General features: G+C 31.5%; 1 protein-coding gene across 2 annotated transcripts; it reads left to right on the top strand.

The window, feature by feature from the left end:
* Positions 1 to 6,133: 6,133 nt before the first annotated feature.
* Positions 6,134 to 12,068, top strand: LOC114399423 (ARM REPEAT PROTEIN INTERACTING WITH ABF2-like). Of its 2 annotated transcripts, XR_003663722.1 has the most exons (20): positions 6,134 to 6,442; positions 6,514 to 6,710; positions 7,402 to 7,574; positions 7,657 to 7,777; positions 7,853 to 7,927; positions 8,028 to 8,122; positions 8,223 to 8,298; positions 8,389 to 8,496; positions 9,054 to 9,182; positions 9,294 to 9,362; positions 9,501 to 9,560; positions 9,692 to 9,815; positions 9,909 to 10,051; positions 10,298 to 10,361; positions 10,452 to 10,528; positions 10,749 to 10,813; positions 10,900 to 11,017; positions 11,122 to 11,246; positions 11,390 to 11,535; positions 11,639 to 12,068. XR_003663722.1 is itself a non-coding variant. In XM_028361607.1 (19 exons), exons 1-19 carry the CDS (start codon positions 6,235 to 6,237, stop codon positions 11,475 to 11,477), a joined length of 2,115 nt encoding a protein of 704 aa, XP_028217408.1. In that variant the 5' UTR covers positions 6,134 to 6,234; the 3' UTR covers positions 11,478 to 12,063. The 2 variants fall into 2 exon arrangements, 1 of the variants encoding a protein (XP_028217408.1); XM_028361607.1 differs by having other exon boundaries at positions 11,390 to 12,063.
* Positions 12,069 to 12,562: the final 494 nt, after the last annotated feature.

Raw genomic sequence — 12,562 nt, 5'->3', positions numbered from 1 at the left:
TAAAGTAGACTTCACATTTTATATGAGCTTATAGACTCTTGCATTCAATAGGAATGATGCTTCTTGTGAGTTTGATGTGTTCATTTGAAGCCGACTTGTCCTGTTCTTTTTACACATTTTTATTAAAGCAAAGCATTAGTACTAAAAGGTTTCAAAACACTAAAATTTGATTATGAAAATTTGTTGTCATTAATTAAAATTCTATCTTTGTAGGGCGCTTGGATTACAATCTAAGAACAAATTAAAAATGATGTATCTTTGTATATATTTTGTGTTTCACAAAGTTCGCTCCATGTTATAAGAAACGGGTCTTTGTTTATATATGAGACATGGGTCAATGGATTCAACAAAAACCAGTTAAAATTCATTGGAGGCAAAAAAAATTCGTATCAGCATCATTTGTGCCAAAGTAATCGATTGTTGGGGCTTGGTAATTAATTATTTGCTCAACGAACCCCAAAAGTTGCTTATTGGAATCAAAGTAATTCATCATACTTTCTCTTGATAACTGATTACTTTGATTTATACAAATTTTAAAGAATAATGATAAGTCAAATTAGTCCACTACTTTGGGGCCAAAATCCATATAACTCCATATTTTGACTTGAAATCCATTTAATACTTTTCTAACCCATTTTTCATCATTTAAATGTTTATTTTAATAATTAAAAGCATAATTAAACACGTTACACCATTGAGGTGATCAAGATCCAGTGGAGTGACACACAAAATCACAGTAACTTTGAGAAATTTCCTAATAATGTTTGTTTGATTCATATACATTATTACATTGTCAGAACTTCTTTAATAATGGACTGTGTACATCTTGGAAACATAGGATCATGCACTTCTTCAATTGTAGCAACTAGCAATGTATAGCAAGTTAGCACCCATAATATATTTTCTCGTCCATTTGCATTGTTTTTTCCCACTAGTTTTGTGTGTTTCTATCAATTTATCGTTTGATAATTTGTATATATGCATATAATTAAACTATATATAAGTGTTTGGTTGACTGCACAACAAAAATATTTTCTTGTACCATGACACTCATTTCAATATAAGATCTATGATTAAAGGCATATCTGAAAAGAAAAGACGTTCAAATACTTCCAAAATTATATTTGAAGCAAAAGTAAGGAGGAAGTTACTTTCACCAACATATGTAAGGTATGAACAACATGCTATAAGATTAATTTGGAAACGCAGTCCAATAATGTTTAACATTTTCAAAATTAATTATCCTAAGTCAATAGATTTGAGTTATAATGTATATAATTAATGTTATTTATGGAATTTTTTATATATAAATGCTATTATTTATATTTTATATTGAAATTTTACAAAGTAAAATGACTATAGCGCATCATACATAATACAAGAAGATAAACTAAATATAACAACAATGTCGGTATATAAAATATATTTAGACCCACAACAGACAAACATTAACTTATAATACACTAGCATTAACTTACTCGTAAATTTTAGTTCTGTGGATTTCAACGTGGGTATACAACCGTACAAGGGAAGAAAAGGACAAAATAAGCTGTGTGGGGCAGTGAAAAATGGCTGCAAATGTGGTGCGCAGGGATACACCATGTCCTTTGGTAACTTAGAGGAAGCTTCTTTACCCTCGGCGACAAGTGACAACTATCTTGACAGCTTGGCTAATGGCTACTATGCACACTACTTACATTATGCTCTGTGTTATTAATTATTATTTTAACTATACCAAAAGGACAAATACCACCATGACTACTGACCACCTGGATAAACATGGAGTTATTTTCTCTTAATCAGAGATCTAAAATTTAAGTTCTGGTAAGTGGTCACATTAAATACTTGGGAAAGGATAAATACTACCGGATCTTCCATTTTTCAATTTAAAAAGTATTCACATTTTATCTCACCAAAAATATAAATGTAACTTGTGATTTATCATTTGCAAGATTGTTTAGACCAAATCATTTAGGTTTAGTATTATGATACAATTAGGTTCATACCAATATGTCAATACTAATAAAAAGAAAAACAAACATCTGTGATGATATAATACAGGTACACATCTTACTATTGTCGTATTTTATTTCATGTTGCAAACTATTTTGAAGAAAAAAAGCTTTTCAAATATACCTCACTTTACTTCAAACTTATTTTTAACTAAAGCTCATTTATTCAAAATTTTGAACCAAAGATTAACTTAATGTTGGTTTGATCTTTGCCTATTTATTTGGGGCGGGGGAAACCCTGCCTTTATCCTTGTTTGATTGTTTCAAAGGCCCATTTAATTCCGCTTCACGTATTTGGTGATATTATTTCTTTAGGTCATCAGCTGGGCCTGGAATTTATACATATTTTATTGAGTGCTGCTAGGTGCATCCAGCATTATTGTTGATGCACTCAGTACTATCCACGGAAAGACAGAAATACCCCTTATGGATTAAGTTGATCCGTAAGTTAATTTTTAAGACTTACGGATCAACTTGATCCGTAAGTATTTTATGGATTAAATTGATTTTTAAGACTTACGGATCAACTTGATCCGTAAGGGGATAAATTAATAGGGACAGTTTTGCCATTTTCAAAGAATGTTGGGTGCACCAGCAATAATGCTTGGTGCACCTAGCAACACTCTATTTTATTTATTAGATCAACCACTCCTTCAAATTGTTAAATTCAAGCAGGGCAATTACAAAGCACACCCTTATTTTCACTTTTACACTCCTTTTCACTATTTTTTGTCCAAAAATACCCCTTTTCAAACACTTAATTTCCATATATTTTTCCACTGAATAAAGGTTAAAATAGATATTTGGTCCTTTATGTTTTATTTTTTGTTAACTTTAGTCGTTTATGTTATAGAAACTTCATTTTAGTCCTTAACATTTTCAAAAACTTTAAATTAGTCTTTATCGACGATTGTTAATCGTGACGTAACCAAAATAGATACACATTTTTTAAAATGATCATTTTTATCTTTAATGTTTTTTTTTAGAAAGGTCCAATTTGGTTCCTCATTTTTATCAAAATTAAAAACATAAAGGTTAAAGTGACGGAACACAAAAAAATGGCGACCAAATGCAAAATTAAAAAAATTAGGAAATAAAAAATATATTTAAGCTTTTCATTTAATGAGTGGAAAAGGTTAAAGCCTGTATACCAGAGCAAGCATACACATACGCTTGATGAGAAAGATCTTCCATTGCTATATATTAATTTCCATTTGGTTGACATTGTCAGTGGACAATTGTGTCAAAATCCAAATAAAAAAATGTCAAACTTTCACTTTTAATGATTTTAAGAAAAATATACATTTGATGAAAAGATCGAAACAAATAGCAATGATACTAAGCACTTGACATTATTTGGAAATCCAAAGACTTTTGTATAGACATGTAAAATATATCATTTTCAATCCTAGGAAAAAAAAGGAAACTAATACTCAATTTCAAGTAGCAAACAAAAATTCATACAAGTTTACGTATGTAATTTGAGAGTTTTATCTTCGATGATTATAAAAATAAAAACCGCATATAGTATGAACCACAAAAAGCTAAAGTGTAACACAAGATGGTTTACTTAAGGAAGGGTTAGGCTGGAAGAATAAACTATTTCTTTCTTAAGTGTCTTGCAATGCCAAAGGTAGGAAAAAAATGAGTAAAAAATATATGGCATGAAAGAAATATTTGAAGTTACAATAAAGCAAACTAGGTGATATTACCGAAAATTGTTTTCCCTGTGCTTTGGTTTCCCCTTCCTTTTAAAATTGTATGTCATAGAAAATGTGTAATATTATACTGACACAGTATCTGTTATTATTGTACATACATAATGAGTTGTTATTTATACATGCACAGTGTGTGCTTTTACAATTTTAGTTGTTATTGTTAATTAATAGTTATCAATCCTTTAAAATATAGAACAAACGCCAAGTAATGGCTCAGGGTTTCATTTTATGTGCAGGCAGTATGAGTGGAACAAGTTCTGGTAATGAACCTCCAAATGGCAGTGGCAGTGGCAGTGGTAGCTCTTTAATTACAACCAAACTTTCCTTTTAGGCTCCGTTCGGTACAGATGAAAGTGAAAGTGGGTTAAATGGAGATGAAAGTTTATTTTACATGGTGTTCGGTTGGACTGAAAGTTGAGCTGAAGGTTGTTAAACTTATGTGGGATCAATCATTTCACTTTCATCTCAAAAATGACGAGGAAGGCAATGAAAGAGCACATTAATGTTCTGATATTTGTAACTTTTCGAAACAACTCTTGATCGGGATCGTGAGTCTCGTGGAATGATTTTCCAATAGGGGTGTGCGGTGAGTTGGTGACCAGTCGGTGGCCGCAAATCTGGTCGAGGATGGATCTGCGTGTAAGACTAGTGGCGCACGTAGAAGAGATTGTAGGACTTTGGGGAAGAAGACAAATAATTAATTAGTTTTTTAAGTCCCAAATGATTTTATTTAGTTTTTTTTAAAACTATTATTATTTAAATCAATTATATGCCTATTTAATTAAAAAAAAAGGTTTTGAAGTAAAAAAATAAGAAACTAAATTCTTTTGAGTTGGGTAAAATAGGAATTACATAAAATATTAAAATTTTGTTTGGGTATGGAGAAATTAGTTGGTAGTGAAAGTTAAAAAATTAATTTATTAAAATATAAATATTCGATAAAATTAGTTAACATTAACCTAAAAAATATAAAAAAAATAAAAAAATAAAAAAATTATAATTTATTTAAAAAAATAATTAAAAATTAAATAAATATATTGAGAATAAAAATAAAATATAAAAAAATTAGAAGTTAACGTTTAAAAAATATTACATCAACTAATAAAAAAACTTATTAATCCGGTGAAACAAATTTTTCAACTATTAAAAAAACTAAAAATTAACTAAAATATATTGTGGATTATAGTTTATTTATTTAACAAATTTAATTTAATTTTTTTATCTCGAACAATCTCTCTTCTTACTTTTTTCATTTTTCAGAGTTTCATTCGTGCGTTAAAGCAACGGGCAAACATGTACCTTTTAAAGGAAATCTAGCACACATTGAGGACGTACGTATGAGGGGGGTTATAACCCACTCAAACCCATGGTTCTCGTGGTAGACTTTACTTGAATGTCTCTATGCACCATGGTAGGTTGTTTTACTAGTCAAACTTACGGGGAAGAGCAACAAATGTAAAATAAATGAAAATAACATTTTAATATAAACAAAATTAAATTAAAATTTATCTCCTAGTATTTCATAATCCATAATTTTGATCCTTTATTTTTATTTTTTTTTCAATTTTGGTTCTTCTATTTCAAGAAAATTATAATTTTGATTCAATTATCAATTTTGTACATATTTTTTCCTTTATTTTTTTATACTTTAATTAATTAAATTATTTTTCATGAAATCTTAAGTAAATATATTAGATGTAAGATTCAATTAGATGACGATAAAACATGAAAAATTAAAAATTTGAATAAAAAACAAAACAAGAGAACTAAAGTCATAAATTGTAATTCAACCAGTAAAAAATATTAATAAAATACAAAACAATAGTAAATTAATACTATAATCTTAAGAATAATATAAAATTATATAACTACAGTACTAATATAATTTACAGTACTAATATAATTGTTTAATACCAAATGTTAATCAGAACCCTAGGAATAATGATTAAATAACTTAAAAGTAAAAATAAGTTTAATGTAAAGAAAAATAAACTAATAATGAACATAACCAATGCTAATAAAATATAAAAATAATAACAACATAATATTATAATGTTAATAAAAAATAAAAAATATTACCATAATAATATAAAATCTAAAATAGTAATAAAAATAATAAAAACTAAAGACAATAAAAAAAATTATACATAACATTAATTGTAATAGTAATAATATTATGATTTAAAAAATAAAAACTCTAAATTATTAATAAAATAAAAATATGTATAACAGTATGGAACGGTATAAGCTATCAAATGTAGTATAAGATCAAATTAAATTGCATATTTCATTTCATGGACCGCGCATGAGAGAAACCGGCGGGAACGAAAAAAGGTTTTACCGCCAAATTCAAATGAAAAAAGTTGGCCAAAACTCAACCCAAAAGGAAAGATAAAACTTTTCATAAGAGAGACGTCTCAAACATTCTGATTCCTGATCTCACTCAAACCAAGCCTCTCAAGGACTGATTAATTTATTTTGTTTTCGTTTCACCGCGACGCTCCATGGAAAACCCTCACTATGCTGTTAGAAAAAGCTTGAAGCGCAAGCTCGAAGCAGATTTAATCCACACTTCCAAACAACTTCACCCAAAGATCTCTGCAAAGATTCTCCGACACGTCTCTCTCCTCAACTCCGCTCACCCATCCTCTGTCTCTGATTGTACTGCCATTAAGAGTGCTATTGATGCCCTATCTCTACTCGCTGAAAACGGTACTTTTTCATTTGCTAACTGAAAATTTCTCTTCACCCTTTGGTTGACATCTCTTCTTGCCTTTTGTTAGAGGATCTTGTGGATACTCTACTGAAATGCGGTGTCGTCCCCGCTCTGGTGAGGCATCTTCGATTGACAGACAACGCACGGAGAGATGACGGTGATGAGGCAGACTCTGTGAAAGATGACAGTGATGGCGTTACCAAACATTTTCAGTTTGAGGTCATCAAAGGATGCGCGGTCATCCTTGAGCTTCTTGCCATTGAAGTAACTAAGTTTTGCTATTTCCTTTCTCTCTAACTATTTTAATTATATGAAATTGTAACTATAGTGTTGGCTTTAGATTTATCGATCAAAAGGTTTCAGTTCAAGCCAGATGAATTATCCATTGATAGATAGTCGTGCATGTGTGTAGGTGTGGAAACTTACCTGCAAATTAGATAATTCTAAACTACAATGTTTTAGACCCTAAATGAATATTAGTAAATAATAATTTAGAATGACTTGTCAATCAAGATCAACGTTTAGTTTTCAACTGGTGGCTATTGAATATATAAGGGGCGAAGGAATTGGAATTGCTCATTTGTTGTGCTTGTGCCCTATTGTTCTTGACAAGTTCAAAGCACCCAAGGTTCCTCTGAATTGTGTTTATTATTCACCTGCTCAAGGAGCAGCTGCCATCACAGTCTTTAACAGATGCATGTTGTAAAGAATGTGGCTGTATGGGGTTAACTGCTCAATCATACTACATACACATAATAACAATGTTGAATTTCTATGTGCATTCCATTTGATCTTCTTTAGCAGTATATCAGTGTGGTCCTTGTTTCCAGGAAAATGATTATGTTTTTTTTATAGTTTTAATGCATTTCTCTTTTTCTTTGTTTCAGACTATTTTATAAATCATGAAGCATCTTAACTCTGATTTTATTTTTGCTTTATCTTTATCATGAAACAGAAAGAGTATCAGCAACTCGTTGTGGATGCTGGAGCCTTGCCCTGTCTTGTTGATTGGTTAAGGATGCAAAAGATCAGTACTATTGCTCAACCACTTATTGACCTTCTAAAGAGAGTAGCTGATGCAATAACCAGCCTAGCCCATGAAAATACTGGCATTAAGACCCTAGTCAGGTTTTTCTCTTTTTTCCATACCTTAAAAAATATATATTCTACAGCTGTATTCTTTACTCTTATATACAAATGGTATATTCAGGATGGAAGGTGGTATAGCTCCTCTTGTTGAATTGCTTGAATTCAATGACATAAAGGTACAGAGAGCAGCTGCACGGGCCTTGCGAACTCTTGCATTTAACAATGATGCTAATAAAAATCAGGTAGTTGACTTTTTGCAGTAAATCGTTGTGATAGATTCTGTTGATATGGTTGTTTACAAGAATAAAATATTGCAGATTGTTGAATGCAATGCGTTACCCACTCTTGTACTAATGCTCCAATCAGAGGATCCTAAAGTACATTATGAGGCAGTAAGATGCTTATATGACTTTACACAATCCAATGTTTTTATAGATTGCTGCTTGCAGAGTTCTAAACTACTTGCACTAGCTGAATTAGCACTTTTTGTAGGTTGGTGTGATTGGAAATCTGGTCCACTCTTCGCCAAATATTAAGAAAGAAGTTCTTCTAGCTGGTGCTTTACAACCTGTCATTTCTTCACTTAGGTAACATTATACTTCGGTCTTGGCTTTTCCTGTAAGCAATCCATATTATTATTTTGTAATTTAGTACTTTTCCCCCTAAGTTTCAAAATTTCAATGACAGTTCCTCCTGTCCGGAGAGCCAAAGAGAAGCAGCTCTTTTAATTGGTCAGTTTGCCACAACAGATTCAGATTGCAAGGTGATTTAGTTGTGTTTCAAACTTGTAATATGATCAATCTGTCATATATGAAATCCTCTTATTGAATTCTATATTTTGTGGTTTGTGTAGGTTCATATTGGCCAAAGAGGGGCTATTCCACCATTAGTTGATATGCTTAAGTCTCCAGATGTTGAGCTTCAGGAAATGTCAGCTTTTGCACTTGGGAGGTTGGCACAGGTGATTAGTCTCAATGTGTTATGTTTTTTTTCTATTAATTGTACCATCTTTCATTTTTTTTATTTCATTATTGTGATCTTATTGCTCCTAGATTGATGGTGATTGTGTGTGTAAAACTGTGGTGTATTGTTTATCATGAATCTCTTTAATTTTGGGTTTCTCGTTTTGATTTTTGATTATTCATGTGTAGTATAAATTATTTAGTTTCCATTATAATAATATTTTTAAAATAACACTCACTATAACATTTTTAGAGTTATATGCTACACACCACTGTTTTAAAATTGATAATGTGTGTTTATAATGTAGCACATGCAATCTTATATGGCATTGCCCACTTAAGAATTTCTTTAAAGTTACACTAAGTATTTTTGGCTGAACTTGGGGTTTCCTTTCTTAAACCTAACTCTTAATGGGTGGATTTTCTTAATTTATATATTAATGGCATCAAATGATGCAGAAAAGCTCCTTGTTTCTGTAATTTTATGTGTTTTTTTTTTAACTCTTACCATTTTCTAGTATAACCTTTTTTTGTGCACATATAATTCAAATGTCAGGACTCACATAATCAAGCTGGTATTGCTCAAAGTGGAGGTATAGAGCCTCTGCTCAAACTTCTTGGCTCAAAGAAGGTTCCTGTCCAACAAAATGCTGTTTTTGCTCTCTATAGTCTTGTTGATAATGAGGTGAAGTTTCCTTGATCTTTACTTGGGCAACATTATGTTGTCCTTTTGGAAATCATTGATGTGCAGTGATAATGTGATATGCTTCCACTGATGTAACAACTTGTATGATAGAACAATGTTGCAGACATTATTAAGAAGGATGGTTTTCAAAAACTGAAGGCTGGAAATTTCAGAAATCAAGTATGTTCATTTACTCTTTGCATTTTACTTAATTGCATTCCTTCTCAATTTTTAGTTGTTATTAATGTTCACTAACAGAACTCCTTTCTCTCACCATTTATTAAATGGGTTTCCTTGTGATTGTCGTTTAACTCGCAGCAAACTGGAGTGTGTGTAACAAAGACATTAAAAAGATTAGAGGAAAAGACTCAAGGGCGAGTGAGTTTTCTCGCAAATTCTATGCGGGTGATTTAGTTTAGTCATAGATGAGAATTATAATCTATTTAAACTATTTTTAATATATTTTTACGTTATTAGATATGATTTTTATATCTATTCCACTTTGGCAGGTGTTGAAACACCTAATACATCTTATACGCTTGGCGGAAGAAGCAGTTCAAAGACGTGTAGCTATTGCTCTTGCTTATTTATGTTCTCCTCATGATCGTAAAACTATATTCATTGACAATAATGGTAAATAATTGATCTCTGCATGTTTGTAATTTCTCACCCAGTGTACTTCGAATGTATTTTCAAATTTCAATTAATGTGGTGCTAAATATTCAGGATTAAAATTGCTGCTGGATATTCTTAAATCTTCAAATGTAAAGCAGAAGAGTGATGCTTCAATGGCGCTTCACCAATTGGCTGCCAAAGCCAGTTCTTCTTTCTCTCTTTTTGACATCGCTCCTCCATCACCAACTCCCCAGGTATTTTTGCTCTTTATGTGTGAGGTTACCACGTTCGTTTATTTTGATTTTTCCCCCTTATTTGTTGAACAATGTGTACTATGTTATCATAATTGAATTATTTAAATTGGAATAGTAATTATTGTCTTAGCAATTGAATTTCTGATATTTTGCTGTGTCTATGTTAAGGGGATGAAAATAGGAAGCTGAGATTATTTTTTTCACAATTTTTGTTCACGGTATATTTGTTGATTGCATTTGCTGTAGATGTACTTGGGCGAGGAATATGTAAACAATCCTAAACTTTCTGATGTCACATTCCTGGTTGAAGGTGAAGTATCTGCTGTTAAAAATTTTGGTTAGTTTGTACACATACTCATTTTGATATCTGTACTAATTTACTGTGTTTTCCTTTCTTCAGGTAGAAGTTTCTATGCTCATAGAGATTGTTTAGTTTCTTCGGATATCTTTCGTGCAATGTTTGATGGCAGTTATAGGGTAAGCATTAATTGTTTTGTAACTTGTTTTCAAGTCCTCTTTTCTTTTATTTATTCTGACATGGTCTACCAATCAGAATTCTTAATCCTTTCTTTCTCAACAGTTTATTGTATCGAACACTTAACAATCACTTTTCAATTCAAATGGGACTAAAGGATCTCTGGAACTTGAGCTGTTAATCTTAAATATCCATATTAATGTCTTGAAATTCATGGTGCAGGAAAGGGAAGCCAAAAATATAGTGATTCCGAACATTAAATGGGATGTCTTTGAATTGATGATGAGGTGCATCTTCTGCTATCCCTTTCTGGTGTTTTTGCAATCTCACAATAAGCCTTGTGTATGATTTGATTTTCTGTTGGCACTTCTAGATTTATATACACTGGAACAGTAGATGTCAATTTGGATATTGCTCAGGACCTGCTCAGAGCAGCAGATCAGTATCTTCTGGACGGCCTTAAGCGTATATGCGAATATGCTATTGCTCAGGTAGACTCAATTGTGTTTCACGGTTTTTATTTGTTCTGCTTTTGTAGAAAGTTTTTTTTTAATGGCTTAATTTAATCACATGGCTCATCTACTTATTCTTATAGGAAATTTCTGAGGAAAATGTTTCACTACTGTACAAGATGTCAGAGGATTTCAATGCTACTTCATTAAAACATTCATGTATACTGTTTATGCTGGAGAAATTTGATAAACTGAGATCTGAACCATGGTATGCACATTTTTTACAACCTGAAGAGTACTTTCATAGTTTACTGTTTTTCTGGTGGGCTGCTGGTGTACTAAGAGCATTCAATTGATGAAATCCAACCTTTCATTCGTCACTATATGTTCTTCCATCTTTTCAACATGCAGGTATTGTCCTCTGGTTCGTCACATTTTACCAGACATATGCATGTTCTTCTCAACTTTACTTGTCAAGTCTCATCCAGCTGACTCATGAGAATCCCTAGATTTTAGCCATGACAGGAAGAAAGTTGAAAATGTACAAAGATGTAAATGTATGTTAGATATAGAAATCGCAGATCATTATTTTTTAGCATGTAGTGGGTTTCTTTGACTAATGATATTATTCTTGTTCGATTCGCTGACTTTTTCGTTCAGATCGGCGGTTTCGTCACCAATTTTGGCGATGGCCTCCGATTTACGATTGTGGGTGTGGTTCTAGTTTGGAGGTTGTTGATTTTGTTGTTCTTGTGGTTGGGGTTGGTTGATTTGGTTTTTTTGTTGCATGGGCCATCGAAGGGGAGGGGGAGGGAGGAGCGGCGTGAGGAGAGAAAAAGAGCTTATCTGAGATGAGAAAGAGACGTGGGGGTAAGAGAAAGAAAAGGAAACAGGCTGATTCTTTTGCACATCCTATCGTTCCACATCACCACTATTCAGGCATCAATTTCGAAGGTTTGCTATATAAAAATTATAACGATTGTTGTTGTAAAATTAGACCAAGTAGTTGTGTGTGTTTATTTTTAATATTTAAAAATTATAAAATTGGATATTTGAAATCCAATAAATTTACCCATTGGTCATTATATTACCATTTTTTTCATTCCCCTTCCTTTGTGATTGTCATTCTTTCATTCTCATTTTCAATCAAAATTTTTTAAACCTAGTTTTAGTTTAACTTTTTTTTCTTTAACGTCTAATGGATCCAAATCAGTTTTATTGTAATTATTTGTAAAATAATTAATTTTTTCTGTCAACCTAAAATTTTCAAAATTCTTTTTTTTCCCTTCATGCTACCATCATGAATGAGTTTCATGTAAAATTGTCAATCGTCTTCAATCCAAAATCTTCAAAGCTTTCAAACTTTTTTCTTCAATTTCACCAAACACCTCCAATGTGTTTTGTATGCCATTCAATACTTCTAGTGATACATAATCTCATTCTACCAGTGAAGTTGACACATAATTTTCATAATCTTTAATTCAAATTGGGTTAGGAAATATTACACTAGATCGAGGAGCACAAAATTCAAAAAAAGAAAACAAAGTTAAATTTTATAAATGAAGAGGATATACACTAGATGGC

This window comes from Glycine soja, chromosome 19 (assembly GCF_004193775.1).
Source record: "Glycine soja cultivar W05 chromosome 19, ASM419377v2, whole genome shotgun sequence".
Classification (NCBI taxonomy): Eukaryota; Viridiplantae; Streptophyta; class Magnoliopsida; order Fabales; family Fabaceae; genus Glycine; species Glycine soja.
The sequence above is the reverse complement of the archived record's forward strand: the minus strand, read 5'-3'. Positions and strand labels throughout refer to the sequence as shown.

Excerpts from the sequence above, each read along its gene's own strand:
- LOC114399423 (XM_028361607.1), top strand. The coding sequence starts at position 6,235 with ATGGAAAACCCTCACTATGCTGTTAGAAAAAGCTTGAAGCGCAAGCTC. Across the intron at positions 9,183-9,293 it reads ATAGTCTTGTTGATAATGAG|AACAATGTTGCAGACATTAT; the intron begins GTGAAGTTTCCT and ends CTTGTATGATAG. Across the intron at positions 10,052-10,297 it reads CTCCATCACCAACTCCCCAG|ATGTACTTGGGCGAGGAATA; the intron begins GTATTTTTGCTC and ends CATTTGCTGTAG.